Raw genomic sequence first — 15182 nt, 5'->3', positions numbered from 1 at the left:
AGATGTTTTTATAAAAGGACGTACTTAACCATAAATTTGATTAAGGTTTGGCATTTTGGATTTTAAGATAAAAGCATCTTTCCATCGTGATAGTCAGTGATGATTGGATGGCTCGAGAATGATGATAAATAGTGCGTTGTGCTTTTTCATTAGTGTGTTCATTGGTGGGGGCATTGATATTGAACATAGTGAAAACAATGCTTGAGATCAATGTTTAAACTCGTTATTTTTTTCGGAAGATGATTTGTGGATAATAATAAAATATTTTAAATTAAGTATTCGTTAAATTTTGAAAATTAAGAAATAAAAAATTGAATTAAAAATATAATATTAAAATGATATTAATAGAAATAAGATGGAAAACTTTTCTTAACATCCCCTTGAGGATTGAAACGAAATCTCATCCTCAACGCCTCATATCATCTTTCTCACGAGCAACCTTTATGTTTTCCAAGATAAAATGCACTCAACAACACAATTTAACCTATACCTGAATACATTAGTTCAGTATTTCGATATAAAATGCACTCAAAACACATACTTTTTCATCTTAATTGGTGTGTCGAGTTTTCGCATCAAACATATCCTCTATCCTCTCATTAAAAAGAAAGAGAAAAAAAAAAACTTTCCTCTATCAAAGACTGTTTAGAATTTTAGATTGTCGATCGCTATCCCCCTCTCTTGAGTGCTTAATTTGAATTCTGGCATCAAATAAGAATATTGGCATCAAATACGTATATGTTTCTTGGTTATCATGAAATAAAACAAAACGGGAGCAAAATCCTGTTAAAGAGGCATGCATTAAATACTATTTCAAAAGAACAAACAAGGAGAGAACCATAGATCTTGTTATAGTAACTAAACAACACTCAATTCCGCCAAAAGAACAAAAAGGTCGGTCTCCAAGGGCAAAACATCGCATTGGATCAGATCCCATTAAATCTAGATCCATTACCACTCAGTTAGACTTGACATGCTCCCTAACAATATGAAGAGCTTCATGATCCTCGCCAAAATCCTGCAAAGCAGTAGGAAAATTAATTGACGCCTTTTGATAGACAGCTAAGCTAGTGTGAATAAATGTAAAACTACTTGGATTTCTTACCTTCACAACAACACAGGAACAACCAACTACCTTTCTGGCTTTTCCCTCAGAATCAATCTTGCACAACTACACGAGAAACCAATCCATGGTAGAGAGCACATAGAACCACAATAGAGTTAGCTGATCAATGAATGAATCAGATCTAGTGAGCAGTGATCACTTCCAAGTGAAAATACAATAATTTAAAATAAAAGCCAAAATCCAAAGCACTGAGCATTTCTTCTAAGTAAAAACTAAAAACAACCACTAAGAGCCCATTTTGATATTAAGAATATCTCAGAATATTTGTGAATAGTAGTAAAATAATAAGTAAATAGTAGTGAAATAGCTTGTGTTCCCAATCGTAGCCTTAAATATTAGCATCTTGGTGTTAACCAAAAGATGGTGGGTTAAACAGTGAAAAGTCGAAATCAATTGCATGAACAGCTATTACTACTTCACTAGCTATTAATTATTACTTATACACCTAGCGGGACCTTTACCTGGTGCAACCTGATGGTCAAAGGCTGAGCCTGAGATGAACTGTAGGTTCATCTTAGGTTCGACTCCCAACTTGATAACCTGATACATGGTTCTAGTGGCGGTGGGTCCAAAGACTTCCAACTTGATGAGGTTCCGTTCAAAGAAAAAATATTTTTTGACAAGTAGAGTTTCTTTATTCAATCGTACAAAATGTAAAATTTTCCGTAAAAATCATTTGTTTTCTTTCTTTCTCCCTTAGATATGTTCTCTTACAAAATTGGAGAATTTCAATTACAGGTGTATGTCTGGAAAACGACGTCGGAACATGCTGCAACGACACTTGTACAACTTTGCTAACCATGGTGATTTAATGCTTAAAGGTGGCAGTAAATCTCTATGTTAAGCTCTACAATCATTTAACTTTCTAAATGAGTATAAAAGTATCTAAAGAACCCCAAGGGGTTGGCCCAAGTGGCAAAAGCCTTGGCCTTGGGGTATCACTTCCTTCAAAGTGCAAGGTTCAACACCTCATAGGTGCAAACAATTTTGTGTAGAAAAATTTCCGAGAGTTCGATACACAGGATCGAGGTTTACTGTGCAGGGGTGGTTCCAAAGGGCCTTACCTTGTAAAGGTTCTCCAACATAAAAAAAAAAAAAAAAGAAAAAGAAAAAACAGTAATAATAAAGGCATCAAAATTCTTGAAATGGAATATACTTACACCAGCCCACTCGCCTAGGGACTTTGCATTAGCAACTGTCATCAAATTTACATTGTGGTCAGCACAGAGAGCTTTAACCAGTTTAACATAATCGGGCTGGTCACAGTCCTCTGCCAGAACACAAAGCTGGGCAGCGTGCTTCTCAATTACTTTTGCACCTTCATGAAGGCCACGGGCAAGCCCACCATGAGCAAGCGATTTTCTCAGCACGAGCTGCAAGGCTGTCATGATGTCCATGGTCTCCCCTAGAAGAGGGGCAGGTGTCTCCACTGCGACAGCAGCCTCTTCACTGTACAAGATATAGATTGAAACCAGTGTGTAATCCACAGAGCATTTAAGTTTTAACCCGGTATTACCCATCTCAAGCATGGGTTCATTTCCAAACCAGACAACTATAAACACAATTAACAGCAAGTTTTTTCATGTGGATCTCTGGCTCTAAATAAATTGAATCCACAACCACCTGTAGAAAAAAAATTCCAATCTTCTAACACTGCATTCACTCTGAAATGATAAGTTCTTATCGAACAGTAGTCTAATGCAAATCTGTAACTCTCCCCTACACTTCTTTTGTCTGTTACCCCTTTTCAATTTCTGGTGCACTGATGTCCAGAGATTGAACCGCCCCCAAATTACTCATCACTGGCCAACTCTATTAAAGAAATAAAAAATATTAACTCTTTTCAGATGTTTATGATGCAAGCAAATCCCAGTAGAGTACCAGCTCAGAGTTATAACGAATAAAAACAAATGAACATATTCAGTAACCATTACGTATCTGAAACTATTATTTTTACAAAAATCACATTCAAAGCGAATTTGCTTTCTTATCATACAAGAATATCAGAAAACCAGGTAAAGGAAAATCCGTCTAAGTAATCATTCTTAACAGAAAATGATTACTTACCCCGACATTCTTGATGCTTGAAAATTATTTCCTTTCTCGTTCCTGAATAAGATCAAGGTGTAAATTGATTAAAGAAAACCAGATTCCAAATACCAACAGCTAATTGTTTGGTACCTCTTTTGATAAAGTTACAAAAATAAAATAACAATACAAATAAGAACAAACTACAATGCCAAATATAAAGAAGACCTGGAAGATGAGCGGCCGAAGCACACAAAAGGTGTCTGCGTAGGCGGAAGCGAAGCGAAATGACGAACGAAACAACGGATTTTATAATGCAAGCCCTAAAACCCTACTCATTGAGCCTAATTTACGGCTCTGTCCCTAGTTTTAGAATATCAAGAGTACGTTGGGTCGTGCTATGATCCAGCCCAGATAATGGGCTGCTCTTGGGCTCGCCACATTTTATATTCTGGACACTTCAACTTAAACCCAATATGGAACGCTTCTTCAGATTTTCCGGCCGAAGACCAAATAATAATAATAATCCAAAGCTCATTAGTTTTATTTTAACTTGAAGAAGGGCATGAGTCTTGTCGGAGACCAAATTGACTTCGTCCGACCCTTTGAAAAGATGAAGCTAGAGGCACAAGGGAAATAGTTTTGTTACATACAAGTACAGTTACGTATTAATCTATATATTAATATTAATTTATTTATATTTAAAATTTAGATTAACATTATTTTCAATAAAATTTACTTTTTGACCAATCACATAATATTGATGCACAGATTAATAATATATAACTATATTTTTCTTAAGGAAAAAGAAAAGAGATAAAGTCAAAAGATAAAATAAGAAATAGATAATGTAAAGAAGAGATAAATAAAAAAAAGTTAGCTCAGACTCTTAAAATAAAAAGGCTTCACAAAACAAGTTGAACTCTAGCACTTCAAAGAAGAGACCAGATCTCTATAAATAAAGGGGATCACTCGACAAGCTCCCTATTTACGACTTACACCTGGACTAAATTTTTTTGTTGTATTAAACGATATGTGAGGCTATATAAGATTATAAAATTACAAATTATAGTGGATTTTACTCTCATACAACTCATAGATGTAGATTTTTATGTCGAACTATGTAAATTTTTGTATCTCTCTTTATTTACTTGTTTACTATATATTTTATAGATGAATGCGAAGAGTATTGTATCAACATTAGAATCAATATCGTAGGTCAGGAATAATTATTTTCTCTATACCTGACTGTTATGCAAAATTTAGGCATTAACAAGTCTATTAAGAAAATTTTAAAAGAAATAATAATGTGATTATTTAAATTTTATAATTTCATTTCATTTATGAAGCTAAAAGATATAATATGATATAATGTAATGTATTCTAACGGATAAGTTCCAACTTCCAATAAACTTATAATATGCCAAGAAAAAAATATTATTATATTTTTGTGTTTGAGAGGTCAGGGGCCAATTTGCAGTGATTTTTGTTTGTCTACCAGAAATGAACTTCTGGCTATGACTCTCATGCTCAACGATATATCAAGAAACAGATGTTAATACGAAGATGTTCTGTTATGGTCTCAATACAGTTAATAACTGTCATTTTCAGGTATTTGGAACAATGATCTGTTCATATGGGCCGAACATTTGTTTTGATATGATATCCTTTCCGGGCTTTGAAGTTTGGACATTTTGTTAGGTCCGTCTCTTTCTTGTGTTATATTTTTATGTTATTTATTATCTTTCTTAAACAAAAATAAATTAAAAGCCGGAAAAGAAGGAACCACCATTTCTGACCTAATAAACATCTCTGTCTCGTTCCTTCTCCGCCGCCTTCATCATCCATATAGCAAACAAACTCCACAGAGAGAGAGAGAGAGAGAGAGAGAGAGAGAGGCCTAATTCAATAATACCAAAACAGGCCGAAAAAAGCCCATTTGGTCTTCTTTTTCTCCCTCGAATCTGCATCTCAAACCCTCGAGTTTCCTTATTCGAGGGTCAGATCCACTATATAGCCAGCCATTCCTCTGAATCGTTCGTACAATCTTGCTTAGCTTCATTAATTTTGCGCTAAACTTCACTTTGACCTGTTGAAATTATGAGCTGATTCGATCGTTGTCGCTTGGAGAGGGGAAGTGCACTACTTATCGGGAGCTATTCATCTTATGAAATTTTGTGTGGAATCGGGGATATCGGCGGTTCCGATCGAAGTTTAGGATTTCTTCTGAAAAGGAATGCCGCTGTTGCCCAAGAGCGAGACGATCCAGATCCGCGAGGTGTGGGCCGATAATCTCGAATCGGAGTTTTCCCTGATCCGAGAGATCGTCGACAACTTCCCGTATGTTGCGATGGACACGGAGTTCCCCGGGATCGTTCTACGGCCCGTCGGGAACTTCGGGTCCAGCTACGAGTACCATTACCAGACCCTAAAAGCCAATGTGGATGTGCTCAAGCTGATCCAGCTGGGGCTCACCTTCTCCGACGAGCGCGGCAACCTCCCCACCTGCGGGACCGGGCAGCACTTCATCTGGCAGTTCAATTTTCGCGAGTTTGATCCCAACTCGGACGTCTTCGCCAACGAGTCGATCGAGCTCCTGCGCCAGAGCGACATAGATTTCCGGAAGAACAACGAGAGAGGCGTCGATGCGGTGCGCTTCGGGGAGTTGCTCATGTCCTCTGGTGTCGTTTTGAACAACAGCGTCCACTGGGTGACCTTCCACAGCGGCTACGACTTCGGGTACTTGCTCAAGCTTCTGACGTGTCAGAATCTTCCGGATACCCAGGTGGAGTTCTTTAATTTGATCAACACGTATTTTCCGACGGTGTATGATATCAAGCATTTGATGAAGTTTTGCAATAGTTTGCACGGTGGGTTGAACAAGTTGGCGGAATTGTTGGAGGTGGAGCGAGTTGGGGTTTGTCACCAGGCTGGGTCAGATAGTTTGCTCACGTCGTGTGCCTTCAGGAAGTTGAAGGAAAATTTCTTTAGTGGCTCGTTGGAGAAGTATGCCGGCGTGCTGTACGGTTTAGGTGTTGATAGTGGACAGAGTACAAATTGAAAAGAGAGTTTAAATACCAAAAAAAGAAAAAACAAGAAGAAGAAGAAAAAGAAAAAGACATAAGAAATCATGTTGTTTTAACTGTATGTTTGTGCCTCGTACACCCACGTTTCTATTGCACACTTCTTTGGCTACGAAGTGTTAAATTTTATGGATATATTTTTGTGTATACTTCTCTTGTATGCTCTACTGCTTTTCTCATTGCTTCAAATTATAGCAATTACTGAGTTTTGCGCTTCGGAACATTATAGATGCAGCGCATTCTAGTGGTGTTATTGGGGTTTTCCTTCATGCATTCTGACTTTTTTCTGTAATTGGAGGCGGACTTTTTTGTTAGTGGACTTTATTTCAACGTTTTATTTTGGTTTTACACTCTTGTTAACCATTCTCATTTGTGTTTGCTCAACATGGATATGGATTCTGATTTTACATATATCATGGGATGCAGACCCAGCTAACCAGCTGCTGTCGTGCTTTGGTTTTTGTTGATATTTTGAACGGGGCATGTTTCAGTAAGTGCAAGATGATTGTTGGGACATGGCGATCTCCACTTGTTATATATCGTGATATCTATAATTATATGCTTTCTTAATAGCTTCACGAACTTTTGCTTTTGACTTCACCTCTTCATCCTCTGTAATATCAAGCAAGAAGTAGCTAATGAGGTTGTGCGATTGCTTTGACGGTGAATTGAACAAGCTTCTGCAACTGTTGAAAGTGGAGAGAGCAGGTATTGATTATATTGAGCTATGGATAGTTTGCTCATATTCTATAATTAAGGAAAAATTATAAAGAGAGAACAAGTAGAATTAACATGCCACTGTTCTCGGAAACCAGGCATTGAGTATGGACAGTATATCCACTCTATTTGACAAATTAAGAAATAACTCAAGGATTTGACCAAAAAAAAAGAAAAATAACTTGAGGAAGTTTTGAAATGAGAGTTGTCTTATTGGCCATATCTGTCGGTATCATGTATATTTCTATGCGGGCTATGTTTAAGAAGTTGTTTTGCAAGATATCCATTTATTCATGTTTCTTCTTGGTTTCTTTTATATGCAGGACAGCCAGTTCGATTCTCCTCAACATTCTGCGACCTGATAGCTGGAAGCTCTGATTGGTACCCTTGACTAGATAGGACATCCCGGCCAACTCCATTTGTCTGGAACAACATTTTATAGAGGTTAATATCCTCTGTTTGGTGATTTATTTTTGGTTTTCCTCTTTCAGACGATTGGAAGAGGTTGAGTGGCTTTGTTGATTGCTTTTAAGTTGAGCTTCTCTCCTCCCTCCCTCTCTCTTATCAGTTGCCTATGTGAGTTGATGGAAAGATGGAAGTTCGCATACCTGCAGTCACTTCGATGCATTAGTTGATCGTTAAGATGTATGTTATGGTTTGTGCCTAGTTTGGTTTTCTTCCTCCTTGTAGCATTTGCGATTCTTGCATTTTCTAGAATAGCAGGCCTGTTTTTTATTTGATCAGAGAGGTTGATCTGTTGAAACATATTCTATTGGGTCTCACATTTATCACATGACCTTACTAATGAGTGTTGTGTTTTTCTACGGGGTTTCATGCATTTGCTGTTTCATGACAGTGTTCATTGGTCATATTTTGAGTTCTATTTGCTTCAATTACAGTACTTGATTTAGCTCCAAATATGCCACAGCTTGAATAATTGCTTTGAAGAACTTATGTGGAGCCCTTATCGAGGAGCAACAACTTATCTACAATTATGTAATCTGTACATTTGGTCCTTGGGTGGTTTCCCTGATACTTTCTAAAAGAGTGTCTCTAGTTCTTTACTTTCAAATTGTCCATGGTCGGAAATTTTTGCATTCCAATCTTACCTTCTTGTTTTGCCTTTCAAAAGAAAAAGAAAATAGAATCATTCTGCTTTATTCTTATCAATGTGCGTTTTTAACTTTCTACACTTTTTCTTTCTTTTTCTTTAAGGTTTATGTTTACAATTTATTTGCAAGGTAGAATGACAGTACACTCGAGTCCATATTTGTCCGCTCCGCTGCAAATTTCAGGTAATTGCTTGCCACCCTGCTTCTATTTGTCTGGATGAGATCAACGCCGGTTCAAGCGCCTGAATAGCAAATTTACAGAAGCTGATTTGATTGCCTCTACAAGATACTCCGTGAATCCTTCCTCTACACAATTTCAGCCAACCAAGAGCCATTTGGGAAGATCTATCCATATTGTTCGGCTGGCGTATTCAATGTATATAACTATATACAATGATCAAGCACAGGATAAGCAAAGTCAATCAAAGGCCTGCGTATCAAACCCATCAATAATGGTCAAGACTAAGAACCAGCCATATAAAAATAATGATGTTATTCTAGAAACGAGCTAGGTTTTAGATATAAAAATTACAATTCTGCTGAAGGGAAGCCCCCTTAAGTAGAGCAAACCGTACTCCCAGCTGACCTGGATTAAAAAAAATTTTAGAAGTACTTCGCAAACAGAGCTACTTCTCCCTTTCTCGTACGGAACTCACCGCAATAAATCCTTTATCGTACGGAAGTCCCATTTGTTCGCCCTTCTTCCTTTCTGCAAATAGAGCATACGCTCATTTTCCAACGTCAGCAGAGCGCACTCCTCCCTCCCAAGTCACAACCAGGTATTCACGTCTGTCTCTCTCTTCTATCTCTCAACACAAAACCAGAGCAACAACACTAAGGAATTGGATTGTTTCACAAACTAACTCTAAAACACAGCCCCAATTCATAATAATCTACCAAAAATTCATAATCATAGACCCAAACAAAAACTGGCTATAAATCACATCACCATTGGCATTCAACACAAAACCAGAGCATCAACACTATGGACTTGGATTTTTTCACAAACCAACTCTAAAACACAGCTCCAGTTCATAATAATCTACCAAAATTTCATTATCACCGACCCAAACAAAAACCAGCTCTAAATCACTTCACCATTGGCCTACATAATCATAGGCCTGATTTCAGACAAAAACCAGGAAATAAATTAAAAAAATAAAATAAAAAATAAAAAATAAAAAAACAGAGAGGCAAGCTATGAGATAAAAAGAGCGAGATAGCGTGATGAGAGAGAAACCCTAGGTGAAGATTCTGAAGCTGGTTTCCGTCGAATGTGAAGAACCTGTAACACCCAGACCCACAGTATTTTTATTATATTATTATTATTACTAGATATGTTTTGAGGTAGTAATTTAATTTTGAATAGGATTCATCTTGATAACTATAAGTCCCTTTTTATTTGATTTTCCTAATCAGAAAACTATTTATTCAAACAGTTCAAAATCTCTTATGTTTTCAGTTTTCCTTTCCTCGCGGGAGTACTCCAAGCTTTAGTTGAATTCAAACTCTAAACTCTAGACTTTATCCAATTTATCCTCAAGACTCACGGCATCTCCCTCTCCCTCATCTATAAAAATCCCACGGGACCTTCAGTTTTAAACACAAGAAAATCCAGTTGACACATAGAGAAACTTACTTGCACAGCCCCCTCATTTTTCCAGCCACCGCCAACCATTTTCAGTAAGTTCCTGGTAGGATCTCTCTCTCTTGTCTCGCACCATTACTTTTTCATCTGCTGTACTCTCACTGATAGGAGCATTGGCATTGGCTTCATCAAAAGTCAAGTCAAATGCATAAAATGATGAATCTGTATAAATTACAGCTGCATTGGTCTCAGCAAACGAAAAATGGGAAGTTTTGAGCTACAGGATTTCTATGTTTTCCTTCAAATTTGAAGGGCTACTATACACTCATCAATCGATTATTTTATTACATTTTAATTCCCAACCGATTATTTAATCTTAATGTTGGCTATATTAAGAAATATATATTGATGGTCTGGTTAATTTTCTCTCAAATTAAATTATTAATGTAAATATGGTTAGTGTAATTGCAAAATATGAAAAAAATAAAAATATTATTAAGAAAAAAATAATATTATATTATTATTTTGATGAATCTAATAGCTAATCCAATATGAAATTATAAATAGAAAGGTTTGAATTTATGAAAAACTTATATTTTTTATCAAATTTTAAAAATAATTTTAATGAAGCTAATGCCAATATTCTTACCTTCTGCCTTTTACTTTCATCTGTTTTTCCAGCCTTTGGAGTTATAGAAATAAATTATGTGTTTAAGGAAGTAGGCGTTGGGCTTAATTGTTTCCAGTCGGTCTCCTTTTATGGTTTATTTCTGTTTTTCACAAAATATCCATGTTGTTTTGAGTAAATTTCAAAAAATACCCCATGAGTTTTTGTCGTGTATCACCAAATCTTATCTTTTAACTGCAGTAAGAAGTCTCTAGGTCTCATTGATGATGAAATTCCTTTTGTGCCCATAAAACTTTGTTGTTGAGTTCCCAAAAAGCCAATTATACTTCCAGCTTTCTAAGGGTATATGACTCAATGGGCTTTAAAGGTGTTTTTATGGGCTTTGCTTTATAGCTGGAGTTAATTTTAAACTTGGGCTGAGTTTGTTTTATATTGGACTTGATTCTAGTATATTTTAAAACTTTTTCTTAATAATTAAGTGAGTTGATTTCTTATGAACTTGATTATTTTAATAGGCTGGTTCTATTTACAGAAACTGTTCTAGTAATTTTAAATGAGTTTTTTCTATATTTAGGGCTGGGCTAAGTTTTAATTCAGACCAAAGTTTTACTCAAATAAATATATTAGTCTTAGACTCATTTTATTTAAAATATTTAAGGACTTTTAAGCATATTTTAAACAATTCTTTTATATTGTTTCAGCTTATTATTTTAGTTAATATTACAATTAACCTTTAACTAGATTTTCTTTATAAAATTATTAAGTTATATATTTGCACAAAATATTAAGTATTATGATATGAGTTTTAGAATAATATTATTTTATGTAATCTCTTTATATTTGAATATTTATTAAAATTATCTTTATGGTAGGATTTTAAGTATTTAGATGGCTACGACACGTTTTCTAAAAAAATTTAGTAACGTCTAGTGCCTCGTATAGGTCACGAGCTACGACGTGAGTTTGTAAAAGCAATGCTAAGAGGTAATTAGTATGATCATATAATTGCATGTGTACTGTGAATTCTCTAATGGTATATGAAAATGTGATGTTTGTCTACGCTACGCTACGAGCTAAGTCAATGTTAGATTCCTTTTATGATTTTTAATAAATTATAACATTATGCTTGTATGAATGAATTTATTGTTTGATGGAGTGAATGATTCTAAATCACATGAAAGCCATGAAATGTTCATGTAATAATTTTAAGTCTAGTATGCCATGTAATAAAATAGCTAGTTTATGTATGTCATGTTCATGTAGTACCTAGGTCATGTATGTCATGTTCATGTAGTGATTAAATCTTACATGCTATGTAAAATCATGAGGTATTTAGATCAAGTATGTTAGGTAAAGTTCATATAGAACTCAGATCATGTGTGCCATGGAATATTTATGTTTAGATCATATTATGCCATGTACAAAAATATGCCATGTTATGCTATGCTATCTATAAGAATATACCATGTTATACTATGCCGTTTGCAAGTATATGCCATGCTAGAAAAGTTCATGATATTAAATAAGCTCTCATGCATTAAGAAAGATAAAATGTTTAAGGGTGACACGGACCTAAGCATGTTTACCACAAGCTATGTTAAGACAGTGCCACAGACCTAAGTGTGGTTCACCATATGTTAAATGAAACACGGACCTAAGCGTGTTTCACTTCAAGTTACGTTAAGGATGACAGGGACCTAAGCATGTTCATCACAAGTTATTAAGGGTGACACGAACCTAAGCGTGTTTACCACAAGTTATGTTATGCGGTGCCACAGACTCAAGCATGGTTCACCTTATGTAAAGTGAAACATGGATTTAAGCGTGTTTCACTCAATGTCATGACAAGTTATGGGTGCCACGGACCCAAGCATGGTTCACCATATAATAAGTGAAAGATAAGATAAATAAGTAAATTATGCATTTACGTTTATATGTTCGCCATGATCATGTATGTTTCCGCTCATGTTTATGATGAATAGACATGCTATAAGAATCTGTGAATGATAAATGTTTGTTTGAAGAGTCTTTCAAAAATTAAGTCTTGTTAAGTTATATTTTATGATATGATGTACTATTTACTAAGTATTCGACTCATTTTTGTTTGTTTGTTTGTTCTCTTTTACGTTTAAATGTCACAGATGATGGTTGTAAGGACGTAAAGTTGGAGGACCAGGAGTAGACCTAGTGCAAGGACTTAGTTCTTTTATATTTTTATGATAAAAAGTCATGCGTAGGGTTAGTTTATATTTTTATTTTACATTTTCAGTTTTAAGTTTTCAACTAAACAGTTATATTCAGTTTAATTATGTTTTCAATAAATGCGGTATTTTAGGATATGAATCTCTTTACCGGGCAATATGTTATGTACGTTAGTAACATCTCTATCCTACTGGAACGGGGTGTTACAGAACCTCAGGTGAATAATCGGTTAGCAGAGTTTCTGTCGAGTTGGCTGCTGTCGACCTTGTAGAGGTGGTTTCCATCGAGCCCTAGGAATACATTCGAAAGCCTCACATTCTCTCTCTATGGGCTTTGGTTTCCATGGGAGAAAGAAAGAATCAGAGAGCAAATGGGGTTTAATTTAAATGAGAGCAAAATAAACATTTTATATATGCTGACATCCACACCACATCCATGGTGTGCGAGGATGTGTTAATATGAGGGCTTCCAAATGGCATTTTTCTAAAAATTAATTTTAGCTCTATAGGGAAATCTTTAGATGAAAATGGATTTATTCAGTGGTTAATATACAGAGACCTGCCCAAACATTAAACCTAAATATATGTTCCTTTTTTCCTTCTAGTTGGAGAAGGGAGTGAATCAAGAAAATACAAGAGTGACCTAATATGTTTTAGGAAATGCTCAGAAAAACTAAAACGAAGTCCACTTAAATCTAAATCTTCAGTTCAGGGGAGTAAATATGGTTAAGCCAACGCCGAAGTAGAAGAGGTGCAGAGGCAAAGCTTACCTGGTGAATGTTGTAGCAGATCACTCATAACTTTCAGGATGCCGTGGCTACGAAGGGCGGAAGCGAGATGAGGCTAGTTCGGAGAAAGGGAGATAAAATGACAAGAGACGAAGGATGTGTGCGTCGAAGCCCTAGAGAATTGAGCAGAGGCTATTAATGGGCCACAAAAGACCCATTAATCATCTTAGGTTGGGCTCTTGGGTTTAGATATGGGCAGTGTCCTAAGAGACCACACATGGGCTTTTTGTAAGATTAACTAGACCGTAATAATTGGGTTTAAAACTTTAATGATTACGTGCAGAACGGTGAAAATGAAAATTGAAACCGTTTATTATCACATTTCATCTTATATAATTATTATAATTTTTTTAAACTCTCACATAAAATATAATAAATAATACAACTTTTTCAAATCTTAAAATAAAAATAATATTAAAAAATAATATTCTAAAAATATTTTATTAAACTTTTATTTCATCTAATCTAATCTGTATAACCAAACGATCCCTTAGAAATATAACTTCGACGTGAATCCAGGAAAATAAAAATTAGCAACATGCCATATTAGTAGAACTATAACTTTTAATTACAACTCCTGAGCCATATACAAAATAATAGGAAATTAATGAGTTAAGAGTTAAAATATTTGAATTGTTTAATCAAATGAGTTGGATTAAATCTAATTTATATACTACACAAATGTAACTTGATATGATCTGAATCCGTTCTAAGTCTAACATCCAATTTTATCATTTGCTTACGTACATTCAGTCGGAAAAAGCTCGCCGCATAGTTCACAATAATGGTTCTCCACTTTATTACCTATCATGGCACTCATGATTTTGGGCACTACTTCAAGCTGAAATAGTCAAAATGGAAAATGATTGCAGCGATGTTAACATAAGATCGTTGCTCCGATCAACATATATAAACATGATGGAGCCGAAGAGAGAGTTTCGAAAAAAAAAAAAATAATGTAAAATGTGAATTGAAACATGCAATATGGAGTCAGAGAAGAGAATTCTACATTAATTCTTCCAAGCATACATATATATATATATATATATAATATATATATGCAAATGCATCATGGGAGCATTGCCGCCCCGGGCAATATGGGTGGACAGCCTAATATTGCCAGTATTTCCCTTTTGGATACGTGAGTGGAAGTTAAAGCACTAATGTCATGCTTTCTCTAAGCTTCGAACTCATAATAATTAAAGTTATGATCACATGATATATATACTTTTACTTTTATTCTTTTTCATTAATTTTAAAAGGACTTGCATTAATTAATTTGGAAAATAAAATTTAATGATGAGCTAGGTTGCATGTTCATATATATAATATATGAGCTTTGTTACATATAATCATTTTTACGTATTTTTTATACAGTCCACTGATGTGATTGGTCAAAATATTTATTTTATATTAAAAAAATGATACAGTAAATCACATTAAAGAAGTGTCTAAAGAATAAGTAAAAGTGAGTGCATATCAAATTTTTGATAATATATATATATATAGGCATTATTAACGAAAGTTTATGTTTCTCTAACAAATTAAGTATTCATCAGGCAAGCCAAATTGGTTTTAGTAATTATATATTGTTCTACATGAGCGTTGGAATCTGAACATATATAATTTATTTTAGTCCAACTTAAAACATGGATAACTCTTTTTAATTTCTAGGATTAGAAAAGATAAATGAAGACCAGAAACATCAAAACTATGTACATAGGAACTTCTGGAGTCGAACCCAGATTCCTCCATTGAGTTGAACAGTTTTATATAATGCTGCAAGCAGTGCAAGCTCAGTGCTGGACAAAATAATACAAAACTCCACCCAAGGACGTTTGACCCCGAGATGGAGCTTCATGATTTGGCAGCTGATCAGTAGTACTCTAGTTAGCTTTCAAACGTCCAGAT

The 15182-nt window shown here is 35.1% G+C and overlaps 2 protein-coding genes and 1 long non-coding RNA gene across 10 annotated transcripts; 1 reads left to right on the top strand and 2 right to left on the bottom strand.

Moving 5' to 3' along the window:
* Nucleotides 1-772: 772 nt before the first annotated feature.
* On the bottom strand, nucleotides 773-3503 carry LOC122285138 (40S ribosomal protein S12-like). Of its 2 annotated transcripts, XM_043095339.1 has the most exons (5): nucleotides 3383-3502; nucleotides 3194-3235; nucleotides 2287-2575; nucleotides 1106-1171; nucleotides 773-1018 (listed from the first exon to the last, which is right to left on the bottom strand). In XM_043095339.1, exons 2-5 carry the CDS (start codon nucleotides 3199-3201, stop codon nucleotides 959-961), a joined length of 423 nt encoding a protein of 140 aa, XP_042951273.1. In that variant the 5' UTR covers nucleotides 3202-3235; nucleotides 3383-3502; the 3' UTR covers nucleotides 773-958. The 2 variants fall into 2 exon arrangements, with proteins under 2 accessions (XP_042951273.1, XP_042951274.1); XM_043095340.1 differs by lacking the exon at nucleotides 773-1018 and having other exon boundaries at nucleotides 1149-1225; nucleotides 3383-3503.
* A 1409-nt stretch (nucleotides 3504-4912) lies between these two features.
* Nucleotides 4913-6585, top strand: LOC122285122 (probable CCR4-associated factor 1 homolog 7). The gene has a single exon (XM_043095338.1). It carries the CDS (start codon nucleotides 5391-5393, stop codon nucleotides 6213-6215), a length of 825 nt encoding a protein of 274 aa, XP_042951272.1. The 5' UTR covers nucleotides 4913-5390; the 3' UTR covers nucleotides 6216-6585.
* A 1502-nt stretch (nucleotides 6586-8087) lies between these two features.
* On the bottom strand, nucleotides 8088-13407 carry LOC122285164. Of its 7 annotated transcripts, none has more exons than XR_006232538.1 (3): nucleotides 13254-13405; nucleotides 9706-9815; nucleotides 8088-9351 (listed from the first exon to the last, which is right to left on the bottom strand). It is a non-coding gene; the product is annotated as an uncharacterized LOC122285164 (long non-coding RNA). The 7 variants fall into 7 exon arrangements; XR_006232520.1 differs by having other exon boundaries at nucleotides 8088-8496; nucleotides 8599-9876; nucleotides 13254-13403; XR_006232526.1 differs by having other exon boundaries at nucleotides 9706-9876; nucleotides 13254-13403.
* Between the last annotated feature and the right edge of the window lie 1775 nt (nucleotides 13408-15182).

This window comes from Carya illinoinensis, chromosome 1, assembly GCF_018687715.1.
Source record: "Carya illinoinensis cultivar Pawnee chromosome 1, C.illinoinensisPawnee_v1, whole genome shotgun sequence".
Classification (NCBI taxonomy): domain Eukaryota; kingdom Viridiplantae; phylum Streptophyta; class Magnoliopsida; order Fagales; family Juglandaceae; genus Carya; species Carya illinoinensis.
Note: the sequence above shows the minus strand (reverse complement) of the source record. Positions and strands in the feature narration are given on the sequence as shown.